A 16984-nucleotide genomic window follows, 5' to 3' on the forward strand; every position below is an offset into this window, starting at 1 on the left:
GTCTCAATCTTACATCGCACGTTCTGGCCCCCACTCATATCCAGGGTCATATCTTGGACCAAATCTGGACTTTACACTGTAACGTCTCACTTACCTCTATTCTCCCTTGTGTTTGGTCGGACCATTCTATGATTTCATTCTCCATCTACTTGGGTCCAGCCGAGAAAGCCCCCCTACCTAAAAATATTCTGGCCCGTAGTTGGAACCAAACCGACCTTAACCCCCTTTGGTCTTCTTTGGCCTCTTCTGCTCCTGACCTGACTGACCTATCTTTGGAAAGTCAGGCAGATGCCATCAGCACCTGGCTCACCTCCTTATGTGACCAGGTTGCCCCGCTCAAGAAGGTCAAATCACTCCGTCCCTACGATGCGCATAAATGGTTTACCACCGAGCTTAAAGCTCTTAAACTTGATCTTAGGCGCTCGGAACGCCACTGGAGACGGAACTATTGCCCCACTCTCCGCCTCAAATACAAAGCTCTTCTCAATTACTATAAAAGAGCTATCCTAGCGGCCAAAACAAAATATTTCACTAAGAGAATGGCCCTCTCGGCTAACAAACCTCGAGAAATCTTCTCATTAGTCCACAATCTCGCTACTTCCGATCGCACCTGCATGTCTCTTGTTCCTTCTCAAACCCTCTGTTCTTCTTTGAATGACTATTTTATCAATAAGATCATCAATATTAAGGTCAATATTCCCACTGTACCTTTTTCTGAACTCCCTGCTCCCTTTCCTTTGTCCTCTTCTTCTTTGACCCATTTTCGACCCATCTCTTCTGAGCCTTTCCTTGACTTGCTTGCCAAGGTTAAGTCTGGTTCTCTGGCAGACTGTGCTCCTGCACGGATTCTCAGAACACTCCTTGCTGCCCTGCCCCTCCTCTTACTTTTCTTAATGCTTCCTTGGCTCTGGGTTCTGTTCCTCCCTCATTCAAATCTGCAATAGTTCTTCCTATTCTCAAAAAACCTGGTTTAGATCCCTCCCTTTTATCTAATTTTAGGCCCATTTCCTTGCTCCCTTACCTGGGGAAGATCCTTGAAAGCCATGTCACATCCTGCCTGTCCACTTATATCGAGGAGAACAATCTTCTGGCCTCCCATCAGGCGGGTTTTCGCCCAGGCCACTCCACTGAGGGAGTGGTTCTTGCGGTCCTGGACGAACTCAAGGGGAAAGCTGACAGCAATCTCCCCCAAGCTCTGGTCCTCCTCGACTTGTCCGCTGCGTTTGACACGGTCGACCATGCCATCCTTCTCGATCGTGTCAGCGCAGCGGGCATCCAGGGCGCTGCCTATTCTTGGATCGCGTCGTCCTTTCTCCAAGGCAGGTCGCAAGCGGTTCACCTCTCTGGTTTCTCCGCTCCCCCTCGCTCGGTCACCTGTGGGGTCCCTCAAGGCTCTTCCCTCTCCCCCTTCTCTTTAATCTTTATATCTGTCCTCTTATCTCTTCTCTTCTAGAGCTGGGGGTCTCTGTGTATAATTACGCAGATGACCTCCAGCTCGTCTTTGATCTTTCGTCCCCTTCTGATTCCCTTTCTAAGTTTCGCTCCACACTAGTCTTTATTTCTCAGTGGATGAGCTTCAATCATTTGAAGCTCAACCCGGACAAGACAGAGCTTGTCCTCACTGGTGGTCCTTCTAACCCCTGGTCCCCGGCACACTGGCCCCTCTCTTTTGATCCCCCTCCTTCACCGCTTTCTTCTGTTCGTACTTTGGGTATCAAGGTCAGCCATGACCTGTCTATGCATGCCCAAATTAGCTCTGTTGTGTCATCTTGTTTTTTGTCCCTTCGTTTAATTCGTAAGATTTCCCGTTTTTTTTCTGCAGATGCCCTCAAGACCATCGTCATGGCTCTCATTATTTCCCGCCTGGATTACGGGAATGGCCTGTATGTAGGCATTCCCGCCTATGAAACCCGCCGCCTCCAGGCCATTCAAAACCAAGCGGCCCGCCTCATCCTCCGTCTACCTAAATCCTCTCACATTACTCCCGCACTGAAATCCTTACATTGGCTCCCTGTTCATTTTAGATCTTTCTTTAAGCTTGCTTGTCTGGCGTTTCGGGCGCACGCTCGTTCCGCCCCTCTTTTGATCAATTCTCTCATCACTTCCCATGCCCCCAGTCGTACCCTTCGCTCCTCATCTCTTTCCCTTCTCCACGTCCCCCGTTTCCGTAAATCACGCACCGGGTGCACCCGCTTTTCGGTCTTAGCCCCCCGGTTTTGGAACAGTCTCCCTCTTTCTTTACGATCCATCCCTATCTATACCCACTTTCGTAGGGCCCTCAAAACGTTTTTGTTTTCTCAGGCATTTCCCAGTTAGTCCCCTCGGGTTCCCTCTGTGAGTCTGGTTGAGTCCTTAGCGCCAGGAAGCCGCTTGGCCGCAGTGCGCTTTATTAAGTTTCTTTTTCATTTCATTTCATTTCATGACTTGTGTTCATTGCACACTCACAATCTTAGCTTGGCTGTGGCTGAGTTTGCCACTAAATTATACAATTCAAAAAAATATATCCACTAGATGATGACCCAAATGGTGTTTAACCAAACTGATAACACACAAGATATGCTGATCACCTCCTTCTATTATGAACAGAATAATATGGCAGTGAGCAGACAGCCAGTGATTGCACTGTATCCCCCGCATCCTGTCTTCCCAGTCTTACTCACATCTGTCAGCACGCCCACTTCCTTCGAGAGCCGCTGTGCCTCCAGCAGGGAGGGGCTTCTGGTCTTCAGTCGCTGTGAGATGGACTCCACTTCCGCGGCCAACATTTGGCCATCCTCTCGAGCCTAGAGAAGGTGAAAGAAAAACTCAACAAGAAATCATGCCTTATGCACAACAAGAAATGCAATATTTACATTATTTAGGAATTTTCCAATTGAAATATGTAATCTGTAAAACTGCATGCCATCGGACATTGGTTATTGTGGTAACTACTCTTCATTGAGGCACAGCGGGAGCATATCGGAATTAAGTGCAAGAAAAGAGACGATAGACAACTGAGACAGTGACGGTTATCTTACTGTGAAGATGAGGCATAGGTCAGGTTGGTGGAGCCGAAGGGGAATTATTGTCATTGTGCATAATTTTAGAGAAAGTTGTGAGATACATGTATGATAGAGAGAGGACTTAGGAGGTGAGTCCTTTCTAGGGGCGAGGATATCCCAAAATGTGCAGAAAGGAGAGTGGGTGGTAGAAAGTGCGACTTACCAAAGAATAATGCTTAGGGATAGGGGAAATTACAACAAGGACACACTAAGGACACCCAAAGAGCTGATTCAGGCGCCAGCAGACCATGAATGAAGGTGAAAACCAAGGTGCTGGAAAATGGCAGAGAGGCAGGTAGCAACATGACGAAAAGAAGGCTGCAGAGCTAGAGGGGTTACATAAGTAGGCCTGGGCAAAGCGCTACGCTCGTGCAGTTTGCGAAGTTTGTGCAACTTCGCACTATGCGAACTGCACGTAGCACAGTGGGAACACGCGTAGCGTAGTGCAGGGGTCATTTTTTGCTTGCTCGCGGTCCTCAACGTCAAGTTGGCAACTGCGAGCAAGCAAAATGACATCCTGGCGAGACTTTTTCCTCGTTCGCGATCAGCAACATCAAGTTGCCGATCGCGAGCGTGGAAAATAAACCTCCCTGCGAGATTCTCAACGTGAGGAGGTCTGGTTTCTCATTACCAGTAGTCGCGTATGCTGGTGACCGCTCGCGATGATAAACTACCAGTCCGCGTTGAGAAAGCTGCCGCTCGAGGAAAAATCTCCTCGAGCGGCAGAAAACTACAGCTCGCACTGTGCAAGATGCCGTTTTCAATGATTGCACAGTGCGGGATACTTGTCCGCACTGTGCAATCATTGAAAACGGCATCTTGCACAGTGCAAACATGCTACTATGCAGTTCGCGTAGCTCACGTAGTGCGAAGTGCACTTTGCGTAGCTTTGCGAAGCGCTACTTCGCAAACTACGCCCAGCCCTAAAGATAAGTCAGACAAGTATCTGGAGTAGCCAATGAGGTTGGTTTCTGAGGTTTTAATGAGGAAAGATCAACACATACATGCTACACAGCGGCAGTAAGCAGGATTCACATGTGTAGCTTGGGAAATATAGATCTGGACAGAGTGGGTCTAGTGGAAATTCGTGGTATGAGGAAAGATACACTTGAGTGGTGGAGGGTAATGCTTCTACATGGATTGAAGTGGAATTTATGGCGTCGATTACTGAAGCTGGGGTAGGATTTTTCAAGAAATGGTTTTGCAGAGTGGGAGCGTGAAATTAACTGGCACCGGTAATTAAGTTTACCTAATGTCTTCCAAGATACACACGGGATCCAGGTTAAAAAAATTATTAGTGGGGTCCCAGATCACATGACCTAACTCTGAATATATACTGGGAAGAACTGCAAGTAAGAGCAGAGTGCAGCAGGCTTTTTCGCTTCCAATATGTAAAGAATGTATCTATTTAAGGATGGGACACTGCTTTTAATTTCTTTGCCAAATCTCAGCTGATGCTCTTTCTGCACAAACATCTTCCCCCTGCTCAGATGCTGCCCTCTGTGCTGCCTGACAGTAGTACTCACCAGTGGCGGCTGGTGGTCTGGGAAAGTGGTGAGCAAGAACACTTGCGCCTATTACCCGAGAGTGAAACGAGCCAGGCAGACATCTTCTGGTTCAGGAGTTCAAACTTGCCTCCTTATCCTGAACATTTTGAAAAAAAGGAGTTAAAAGTGCAACATTCTCACATAAGTTGGCCAAAGTCATGCTCAGAAAGGGCAGTCATGAAATTTTTCAGTTCTTTCCTAGTGTATCAAGAATGTCTGACCCTCCCAGGCTGTTTCCCCATTTTTCAAAATCTGACATGGATTCCTCCATATGTTAGAAATAACCTGCAGGATTCCAGGATCAGATGTTTTCCATGGGTGCCCACACATCTCAAGAATTACCTCCTGCATAGCAGGGTTAGCGTTTTGTCTTCTATATCCCTCGACGTGTCGTGAGTGACGCGAACAGTCCAGCGCCAGGAAGCCTCACTGCCGACGCTTCGGTTCCCATGCAGAGCCCAGGCTGTGGTATGCCTCGCTGAAATATTGATGGCTTGTGATGTTAAGAGTTTTATAGGATGTCAAAGGGAATGTTTTAGCAGAAAGAGCCAACAAATAGGAACTCAATTAGAGCCTGAAAAGAGTTTGGAAAAGTGTTTTCCCAGACGAAGTAGAATATAACGGATACACCGCTGATGAGCAGAGTCCTTTGTGGTCATGAAGCGAAGGACGGCAGGACGTGTGCCTATTCTTGGCTGGAAGGAGAAGAGATGGAAGGCAGAAGCGGATGAGAAAGTTTATTTATAGGAAGCGAGTTCAACGTCATGGAGTAGGATACACATGAAGAATTTGGAAATTATGAATAGAGTGAAGGAAGGTGGGTCGTTGCCTGTTTATCAAACAAAATTCCAAGGAATGGAACAATGCACCATATGGGCACGAGACACATCATTCTCACAAACATCAAAAAGTTGAAGGAGCGAAGTTTGAAGAATATTTAATTGGAAGGAGAGTACTGGTGTGTCTGGGAGAGAGAGAGATACAAAGGGTGTGTTTGTGTTGGTGTGTGTGATACTGTGTATGTGTGAGTGTATTTTCAGTCAATATGTTCCCCATGAGATGTGTTTCAATGTTGTGCGTGTGTTGTCATCACTACTGCAAATGTTGAACCCTCTGACAGTATTCTATGTTGTAGAATGGTTAAATTTAAAGTAGGAGACACTGTGAGCTTTGCTTCCAGCAGGTTTCATCAAGCGTTAGCTCCTGTGTTTCCTTCCTTATTTTTAAACCTCTCAATCTTTAAATGGACTCTGTTTGTATATGTATCTGTTAAAATGCGTGCAGTGTAGCCCATGAGGTTGCCTTGAAAATCTCTATCATCGAGGCAGCGTGATTTTGTAAGGGACGGGTGCTGCCCGTTTCTTACTCCGTGAACAAGAACACCCGACTTGAAGGCTGACAACTGTTTGACAATCAATGAACCGGGGACTACACGGTAGGCAATCAAAATGTTGGAAGCTCATATGAAAGGATGGACCTGTTCAAATGTGTTTATTCTTCTTCTTTATGTTGTGAATGTGATATTTCTGGTATTTCATTACCCAACAAATGCTGGCTCCTCTCCACATCAAAAGGAGGATTCGGAAAAAAGAAAGTAAGAAACGTCTCCTGGTTAATGTGAGGCTGTGAAAGGCCTTCAGAAAACTTAGCGGAGTGTTTGAGACAACATAGATAGGTAAGATTCCACAACAGAAGCTAAACTATAATATATATGAAAGAGCATGAAGAAGTAATGACCTAGAGAAACAAATCCAGGGAGGGTCCAACTTCAGAATGTTGCATGATAATCGCAACTGACATCTATCAAGTCTGTGCAAAGAATTGTCAATCATGATATAATGTGGTTCTAGGCTAGAAAGAGCCATTGGCTAGCAGTAACTGAGTCATAGCCTTTACATTCAAGTTGGCTGATGGCAAGAAGAATGAACCATCAATGGCCAGAAGAACGAACCATCAATGGCCAGAAGAACGAACCATCAATGGCCAGAAGAACGAACCATCAATGGCAAGAAGAATGAACCATCAATGGCCAGAAGAACGAACCATCAATGGCCAGAAGAACGAACCATCAATGGCAAGAAGAATGAACCATCAATGGCCAGAAGAAAGAACCATCAATGGCTAGAAGAACGATCCACCAATGGCTAGAAGAACGATCCACCAATGGCCAGAAGAAAGAACCATCAATGGCCAGAAGAACGAACCACCAATGGCAAGAAGAACGAACCACCAATGGCAAGAAGAACGAACCATCAATGGCCAGTAGAACGAACCATCAATGGCCAGAAGAACGAACCATCAATGGCCGGAAGAATGAACCCTCAATGGCCAGAAGAACGAACCATCAATGGCCGGAAGAACGAACCATCAATGGCCAGAAGAACGAACCATCAATGGCTAGAAGAACGAACCATCAATGGCCAGAAGAACGAACCATCAATAGCCAGAAGAACGAACCATCAATGGCCAGAAGAACGAACCATCAATGACCAGAAGAACGAACCATCAATGGCCAGAAGAACGATCCATCAATGGCCGGAAGAACGAACCATCAATAGCCAGAAGAACGAACCATCAATGGCTAGAAGAACGAACCATCAATGGCTAGAAGAACGAACCATCAATGGCCAGAAGAACGAACCATCAGTGACTAGAAGAACGAACCATCAGTGGCAAGAAGAACGAACCATCAATGGCCAGAAGAACGAACCATCAATGGCTAGAAGAACGAACCATCAATGGCTAGAAGAACGAACCATCAATGGCCAGAAGAACGAACCATCAATGGCCAGAAGAACGAACCATCAATGGCCAGAAGAACGAACCATCAATGGCCAGAAGAACGAACCATCAATGGCCAGAAGAACGAACCATCAATGGCTAGAAGAACGAACCATCAATGGCTAGAAGAACGAACCATCAATGGCCAGAAGAACGAACCATCAATGGCCAGAAGAACGAACCATCAATGGCCAGAAGAACGAACCATCAATGGCCAGAAGAACGAACCATCAATGGCCAGAAGAACGAACCATCAATGGCCAGAAGAACGAACCATCAATGGCTAGAAGAACGAACCATCAATGGCCAGAAGAACGAACCATCAATGGCCAGAAGAACGAACCATCAATGGCCAAAAGAACGAACCATCAATGGCCAGAAGAACAAACCATCAATGGCCAGAAGAAGAACGAACCATCAATGGCCGGAAGAACGAACCATCAATGGCCGGAAGAACGAACCATCAATGGCCAGAAGAACGAACCGTCAATGGCCAGAAGAACGAACCGTCAATGGCCAGAAGAACGAACCATCAATGGCCAGAAGAACGAACCATCAATGGCCAGAAGAACGAACCATCAATGGCCAGAAGAACGAACCATCAATGGCCAGAAGAACGAACCATCAATGGCCAGAAGAACGAACCATCAATGGCCGGGCCAACCCATGAGACAACCACAGTGCAGTGCAGTTGCATCAGGCCAGATCTACCCGAAGAATGAATGTCCCTTGAACACCAGGGTTAAAAAAATTATACAAAAACAACTTGCAAACATCTTTCCCACCAGTAACCTAGGGCCACATGCACAAACCTTTTTGGTGGTCGCAAATGGGTCGATTAGCAGTATCGGTCTGTTTGTGAACGCGAAAAGGCTTTAAGGGATGCAGAAAGCCCCATTTACGATTCGGTAACCTATTACCCAATTGCAAATTGGGTTGCCAATTCTGTATTAGGAAGGGGCATCTCTTCCTAATACCTAATCGCAAAAGTATGTGTGAATATTTTAAAACCAAAATGAGGTGGCAAAACATTAGCAAAATACCGCCAATTTCAAACTGGTGATCACCCACTCACAGATGACTTGCGATTCGCTAAGAATTGCAATTAGGAAATTGCGATTCTGAAGTTTTGCACATGTGGCCTGTAGAATCTAGAATAGTTTTACAAGCAGACCTTACCAGTGTGAAAGAATACAGTGTAGTGGGGCTGATCTCATGGACAATCACTGGCATCAAGGCAAAGGCAAAGGCAAAGGCCCTGGACACAAGAAACACTCTAACTAACTTTCCAATCACTGCAAAAAGGCTATTTGGATCAACATTCTAAGGGCGATCAAGGAATTCATTATAGTGGATGCCAAAAAAGGCACGCGAAGAAGCAGGGACCTGGAGTGGCGTACAAGGTAGCAGCGAGACCAAAAGGGAAGGTGTGTCCCAGATCGCACCGGCTTCATCCCAGGGAGAGAGTGGCCAAGATTACGGGGAAAACTTACATCAGAACAATGCACGTGTATCACAGAAGAAAGTTCAATATACCAAATTGTGTACATAAATATCAAACTTATTCAGAAAGAAAACCAAGCAGGCAAACTGATGCCCTGTGGTGATTTTAGTACAAAGGTGGGTGACTGGCCAGGAGCAGAGCTAGAGTAACAGCAGGTCTGGAATGCAGTCACTATGCTCCGCTCCTTAGTCCTCACTAGGCACACGACGTGTTCTTATCGAACCGTCACCCACAAGCTAATAATCTGGCATGTATCATCATTGGGTACTCACAACCAGGTGGACTCAACCTCGCACTGGGAGGGAGCACCTTCATATTCTCTATATTCTTAGTAAGATCTTAGGACAGAAAAGGTTAAAAATATCTCCAAAGAGCCCTAATCCAATTATTTAATTGGAGGGCCTCTTTGATATGGTTAATAACATGACATAAAGATGCATTTACTGGGCCAGTGTGTCTATTCTAGGTCGTCGTGTTTCATCTGCTTTGTAAGTTGTGCAGATTTCACCAGGATCTCCGAGACTCTTGTGCTCCAAACCTATCCTGAGCAGGAGTTATGCACCCGCTCGCACTCCAAGCAAGATCAAGAGATAGTATGTAGTGTAGTTGAGAGAGTACCCAACCCTGCCAAACAGGGGAGTCGATTGAAAACTGGGGATTATCCACTTCAAGAAAAGCAGAACAAAACACAGAAACAGAATAACGTCTGTATTAGAATACGGGGATTTGAAACAATGAAACCCGAGCAGCACTGTGAAATGGTGGGACCTTTAGTTTTAGGGATACCCTCATCTATAAGCCAGGATAAGTGGCCTGGTGTGACTTAAAGTACATGAAACAGCTTGTGTTCACAGGATCATGCAGTCCCCTCATTATCCAAGTGGATTCTCACAGTGCAACACATATCCACACACAAAGAGGAGAGTAAATTCATCAATGCAAGCCACCAGGCTCTTAATGTTTTCAGTGGGGATCATACATGGCAACAGAGATTATCCAGAGCTCAAGGGAGCAAGTGCGGGGATCAAAGGTCACGCAATATACAAACATGGGCGAGATAGCCCTACATTACTAGCAAAGAATAAATTGACCAACAAATGACCCAGGGGGATTACTTACTGCATCAATGCTCGCCAAGAAATTCCCAACCTAGCTCTGCGGACCGCATCTCCCAAATGACGTGGAGAGGCAGCTCGAGTGCAATGTGTGCTCAGATGATCAGTGACACCTAGAATCGTTTGACAGAAATAGCTCCAGGCCAGCGTGGATCACAACAGCCATCTTAAAATAGGTTTAATTGCTAAAAATACTCCTGTTATTGCATTAATTTGTATTGATAGATAAAATTCTTTGTCCAATCTTCCCAAATTTGACTCCGAGACGAATCACTAATACGGATTCCCAAAATCCAGAGGAGAAAGCCTAAAATATATACGCAAACAAGAAAGCGCATGTCGAGGCTATCGATTTACAGGTTTCAAATGTAAGAGTGCACGGGCGGTCAGTTATGTTGTGCTTCACTCACGTTCAGTCTCCTAAAGTACAGAACCGCAAAGTCGGAGTACTGGCAGCTGAAACGGGCACGAGGAGTCGAGCCCCTCCACTGGTATTGGAGGACACTGTGATGGAGCAAGAATTCGCACGTAGAGCAACTTGCTTGTACTCATGAACCTCGAATAACTATAATGGACTAATTCAACATGTTTGTCTTACTAATTTCCCTTTTATTCTGACATTTTGGGTGTCCCAGAGACGCTTGCATATGTGTTTATTAACCTTAACAACGCTTGTCATTAAAATGGCCGCTGCTTGGCGGGGTTTTCTTCTGCGCATGCATTGGTCACACTCACGTGACGTGACGTACTCGCAGTTCTGGTGGGAACTTTTCGCGCTTGCACACTTGACTTAAAATGGCCGCTTGATGTTCTCACATGCTGAAGATTGTCCTGCCGCTTTCTGCTTTTCTGTTTGTCCTGCACTAATAATAATGCTATAGTTAATAAAAAGTAAGGGAAATCATATAAGGATTCCTGGTATAGAGTGTGATCATTTATTTCCTATGTTCTAACTTGTTTTCGCTTACTTTACATGTATTGAAATCCGTGAGCATGAGGGATGGGAATACTCCATATTGAACAGCCTTTCTGCGCATGACAGTCTTCTGCCGGTGGCATTGAAATCCTGCCAACCCGAAGTCCCAGCCAAGATGTGCCTGGGAAGATGCACCTTCGCTTAGCAGAAGAAGCTGAAATGTACTAAATGTATCATAATTCATAGATGCGCTATTGTAATGTAGAGATTTAGGTCACGGGAACCCCAAATTCAATAGGCGGTCCCAGAGTAGGCTAATTAAGTCTTGTAGAAGTGAAATGTGGTTGGTGTGTTGACCTATCCTACTTGTGGACCAATCGAAATTGGGGATTCTGACACTTGCAACATTTGTGGGGTGGTACACTGACCCGAAAACAGTATAACTAGCCTAGGTTTAGCTAGAGAAATTGTCCGACTTGTCTGAATAGCTGACCTGTCACTGACCCAACGCACTCAATAGGTGACTGATACAGAGAGCTGCGGAGCACTCTGTCCGTAATTTCCATAGACCCAAGCGGGGTTTGTTGGGAAACCTTAAGTGCTGGCGGAGCACTTTGCTGGGGAATTCGAAAACCCAATCGGGGTTCTGACTGATAGCTGCAGAGAGGGTGGAGCGCAGGCGTTGCTTCTGAACTGCGGGTGCTGGTCTTACCTTGGTGGTCCTGTCCTGATCCTAATCTGGTCTTCCTGTCCTGTCCTGGGTTGTTCATTCTGCACCTGCTGGCCTACTGGCGACTGTCCTTCCTTGGGGTTTCTCCTGTCCTTAACTGACCCGTGGCCAGGGTTGGTCTTCACACCGTACTAGGTAAATATAGCGCTGAGAAACCTATTCTGCATCTTTCACTTTTCTTACTTGGCTTTAATAAAGTCATACTCTTGCATATTTGATTTTCCATGCTTTTCGCACTGCTAAATGAAAAGGTCATACATTATCGTTGTTATTCTAGCATGTACCTATTTTTCTCTTCCTTTAAATGACAATTCTCTATAAGGTTCATGAAATATAGATGTTCCCTTTTCTTTACCTTCCTTTAGCTGAATAAAATCTTGGTTCTAAACTCATAGTATATTAAATTTTTCCATTTCAAGTTACATGGTATCTAAGAGATTTCGTAGTATAGGTTAAAAGTACCTTTCCGTACCCATCTCATAGGGGTAATTCAACTGTGACTTCCTAGCATGTTCCTTATTTTACCCATCCTTTAATCACACACTATTAAGTTTAAACTCTGAAAACTGTTTATTAGTATATTCCCTGTTCTTACCTTCCTTTAGACTCATAGATGGTTGGCCTGATTTATTTCTTATATGGATATGTGATCTTTGTAATTTTAGTTATTGACAGTTTAATTAATGTGAACCTAATGCTTTCAGAACTTGATGAAATTTAGATAAAGGTTTCCAAACTTTCTTGAGTTTGTGGTTATTACATGAGTGCAAAGAAAATAAGGTAGTTGGTATTTTTGTGTCTGCCTTTCTTTTACAGCTAGCTCCCTGATCCATTGTGATCATAGGTACCCGTAACGGTGGATTGGTAAGTCGGGTACAGTAGAAATCAATAGGAAGGAACAAGGGTTACTGGTAGTAGAGTGTAAGGTCACCCAATCAATAAATAAAGTGAATTGAATTTATGGGCCCAATACGTATATGATAAAATTGTTGGTTGGGTGACCTGCGCGCTCTATCAGTAATTATCACTGTGCCCAGACCATGGTTCATCATGTATGTAATCGGACTCATTCGCTGGACCGCCCAAATGAGTATGGATGTGGCGGCCATCTCCTAATATTCTCAGCGGCCCTGTATACGCACATGCCAGGCTGGACCGCTGTGGTAACGAATATGCCCTGAAACGTGGGAATGGGTCGGCCATTTTGATATTCTCAGACGGGTACCTAATACTGCTCAGTGTAATATTTTTAATTCAATTTTTGGAAGCAACATAGTAGTCATATAGAAGATTAAGTAAACATTCCTGACATCTTAAATATATGGAAATAGGCTAATGCGGGGGATGCTAATTCAATATGTCTAACAGGAAAAAATAAAAAATAAAATCAGTGTAATCAAACAAATGATTATCCCTTTTGCCATTTCCTCTTAATTCCCCAGGAGAGAATTTGACAAATTGAACACCCTGACGAAGGGCGAGAGGCCCGAAATGCATTGGGGATAGGCATGTTATTGATTTGTAAATAAAAAAATTAACTGTGGAAACATCATAACCAAAAAAGGAATAGAAATTTGAATGGAGGTCTAATTCAAATTTGCACAGATTGGATTTATTTAATTAAGAGCAATGAACATATGAAGATCTTGGAGTAAGAGTGAGTACATCAATAAAAGTATTCAATTAAAAAGTAGAGGTATCATTACACAAAACAGAGGAGTCCGACAAGGGATGGACACTACCCGAACATGCAGTTTGTTGTGCGTCAAGGGAATTTCGTACATTCCAACTCAGCGGTATGGAGTTCTTATAAGATCATCAAAGCTGAGCAGATCAAAGCTCCGAAAGACAGCAGGGGGCAGGAGAACAAATCAATGGTGGGCGATCAATGCTCTGAAGGACATTAAGGGGCAGGAGGAAAAGATTATTATGGGAGTTAATGAAGCAGTTTTATTGAACCTGCTTCAGAGATCCGTGTAATCCACGGGTAATTGTAATGTGCTTACGACGTAAGCGGGTCGATGTGCTTGCTGCGGAGATACATGTGTATGCTGAGGTTTTATTCAATTGTCTGACAAAGATCTGTGGGTGAATAAACCTCCTTCACAGACATGTGTATATACTGGACGCCACAGGTTACCGTTTTGCTTTCTGGCTACACTTCCCCTAAATCTGTCTTCTCAGTGCTTAGTTCTGTCTAAAATTGAATGGGACGTAGGGTGCTGGGAGTGCCCCCTCAACTCACCTGCGTGGCCTGCTCTCCTGTAACAGCGATGAGGCGGCTCACTCCCTTCACCAACTGGCGCTCAGAAACGATGACCACGTCCCCCACGGTGCCCGTCCGCAGCAGGTGCCTGAAAGGGAGACGAAGTGTAAAATGCATGGAATCAGGCGCAAAGAAACTGTGGGGCCAATTCACAGAACTAACTTAAGACAAAATCCTAAACTTACTACTTTTGGGATTCACAGAAGTTAGGATTTTGTCTTAAGTCTGTCTTAAGTCTGTCTTAAGTCTGTCTTGCCTTGCCTTTGAGGGTATGTGCCTTACCTCCATGCACGGCCTAATTCATCAAGGACATCCCTTGCACGATAATTCCCTCATGTGATGGAGAATGTGAGGTAATATTTATGGACATGACGAACAACAAATACAAAAAGACTGTTCAGAATACTTTGTTTACACATGTATATTTAGGTGGTAATTTAGGCTGGGACACTAGTGCTAAAATCTGGGGTAGACGCTGTTCGAGCCTATTCCGAGAAGAGCATGATCTGTGCTTACTCGTCCCAGCTTGTCATAGTTGGAGGTAACTGCTTGCACAACACAGGACACTAGAAATAATGCCTGGCACACAGTGAGCACAAAACCAGTGCCCCAACTGTAATAACTGGTGCAAAATAAAAACAGTGATTGCATACATTAGTCTCTATACATTTGAGCTAATATAGAACTGGGTGCAAAGTCAGAGTCTGCCCATAAATGTTACTGAAATTGGGTGTGTTTTCAGTTATTTATTTATTTGAAATGTTTTATAAAGCGCCAACAAGACCCAGACGGGTATCAGAGTGCTTTACAAAGAGGAAGGCAACATAAGAGGAACCTGAAACATAAAAGTAAATCTGGGTGCTAGGGGAAGACGAGTTAGCATGTGAACAAACAGGTAAAAGCCCTACTAGACGGGCCGTACCGTTTAAGCATCACACTATGTCCAAAGAACGGCAAAATATATTTCAATACCCCAGTAAAAATGATTGTCAAGCCCAAATTTCAAAACACAAAATGAAAATGACCGTCAAGCACGAGAGGGAAGTGTCTAGCAAATGACGTAGAGGCTATTGCTGATGAGGTTCATCCAAAAGTAGCCATTTGACCTGTTTTTTGCATGAGGCAGTCGAGGGGTTGGCTCTGATCTCCGTCGGAAGGGCATTCCAAATTCTTTCGGCCAGTGCGATTGTAAGTTCTTTTTTTGTTGAATTTAGGTGGTTTCAGTAGTAGGGTATTGGAGCTTCTTAAGTTTCGTCTGAAACCGGAGAACTCAAGTTTTTTTGCCAGGTAAACGGGGATATTGAAGTGAATGGCCTAATGTGTCAGACAGGCTATCTTGAAGCGGATCCTTGCTTCAATGGGAAGCCAGTTAAGTTGAATTAAGTCAGGGGTAATATGATCATGCTTTCAGTTAAGTTGAGTGTGAGTATTTGTGCTAAAAGCACCAGAGAACATGTAAGAGCAGAAGGACAAAAGAACGGGCTTTGTTTAGAGCTTTGCAAACAAACAGGCAAAACTCGCAAGCTTCATATCATGCGGCAAGATTTATTTGCGAAGGAGTGGACGACTGAACGGAACTTACGTGCCACAGCAGAGCTCCACAGATGTCCGTGTCCCAGCCTGGGAATTTTCCTCTAGTAGTTGGTCCACAGAGAGACCAACTGACACCACCCTGACGGGATCTGGATACACCTGAGCAGGTGAAGGGGAGCAGAAATAGAGACAAAAAGTTGCTAATGCACAGATTTTATTAAAAATCAACAAGCAGTATTTATGTGTACTACCCACAAATCCTGATAACGACACAACCAGCTAAACCGTTATGAGACACAAACTGCAGAGAGCGTGAAGGGTCGTGGAATAAACTAGGGCTCTACTCTTGAGGGAGCCAGAGACTTGAACATTTTTTGTAAGGCAATCACATTACATTTTATCGCCAAAGGTTAGAGTCAATTACTTCATCCGGCTTCATCAGGCGTTACGCAAATCTCCGCGAAACGGTAAAAAATCTCCGCGAACACGCAGAAATTCTGCAAGCATGCAGAACTGCTTGTTCGCAATGCTTTTTTCCTGTTCGCAATTGCTGTTTGCGTGCTCGGGGGGGGGGGGGAAATATCTCGCGAACACGCATTTTGAAAACGCTAACAAGCAAAAAAATGTGCGAAGTCGTGGAACGCAGAATTTTCGGCTATTTCGCGTTCTCTGCGGAACGCGAAATTACCCAAATTCCGCAAGCAAAACGGAATTTACCGCCCAGGCCTACTACAAACCAAACTTTTTCAGAATGTATACTATTATTCCCAACTTTGGCTAACATGATTCAAGAGGGTAAACTCAGCAGACAGGATTGAAGTGGCACAGAAGTGATTTAAGATTAAAAATGTAATAAAACTGGAATGTGGTGTTCTGAAAGATGGATAGGTCCTTGGCCACATTTGGCCTCTCTTCAGAGCTTTCTATACTATGGCACCCCCAATAGTATTTGTGAAAAACAACTTCATTGTCTGCTCCCTGGCCCTAAACACCCAGCACAATCAAATGCACACTTGCCACATCTTGTCACGTTTCCATGGGTGGACATGACTGCAGTGGCTGAGAGTGAATCGATCATGTGGATGCTGTGGTCACTGTGCCCGAAGGTCAGAGCTCCTCACGGTCTGGGCACACCAGGGGAGGAAAGCAAGTGCTGGTGTAACACAATTTTTACTTTGCAACTAGACACCAGCTCATAGCTTTTAATCCAAATGCCGAATCTCTCAAGACTTGCTTTTCTGTCACAGGAGTCTTTTTTCAGAGATACTTATCCAGTTGGTACATGCTGAGGAGACACTCGACAGAACACGCCTCGATATAGAAAAGCGACAAATGAATATAGTTTAATGAGACAACGGGAGCCGAGAGGGTTGAAAAGTAGGGTGTTATGTTTATAAATGAGGAGACCTTGGCAAGCATGACACAGAGTGCACTGTGAGCTTTAAAATCACAATTCATACAGGACAGCATACACTCCTTAGGCCAGACCTAAAGAGTTTGTTAAAGATGATATTCACACACAACCCATGTAGGGCGGTCGCCACACTAACT

The 16984-nt window shown here is 44.6% G+C and overlaps 1 protein-coding gene across 2 annotated transcripts in view; it reads right to left on the reverse strand.

The window, feature by feature from the left end:
* Nucleotides 1-16984, reverse strand: part of LOC144822097 (alanine--tRNA ligase, mitochondrial-like) — a 246721-nt gene that overhangs the window by 123796 nt on the left and 105941 nt on the right. For both annotated transcript variants that reach the window (XM_078679220.1, XM_078679221.1), the window contains exons 16-18: nucleotides 15483-15592; nucleotides 13880-13988; nucleotides 2661-2783 (exon numbers count right to left, since the gene is read on the reverse strand). In XM_078679220.1, coding sequence (XP_078535346.1) covers nucleotides 2661-2783; nucleotides 13880-13988; nucleotides 15483-15592 — 342 coding nt within the window. The remainder of the gene's footprint in view (nucleotides 1-2660; nucleotides 2784-13879; nucleotides 13989-15482; nucleotides 15593-16984) is intronic.

This window comes from Lissotriton helveticus, chromosome 3_1, assembly GCF_964261635.1.
Source record: "Lissotriton helveticus chromosome 3_1, aLisHel1.1, whole genome shotgun sequence".
Classification (NCBI taxonomy): domain Eukaryota; kingdom Metazoa; phylum Chordata; class Amphibia; order Caudata; family Salamandridae; genus Lissotriton; species Lissotriton helveticus.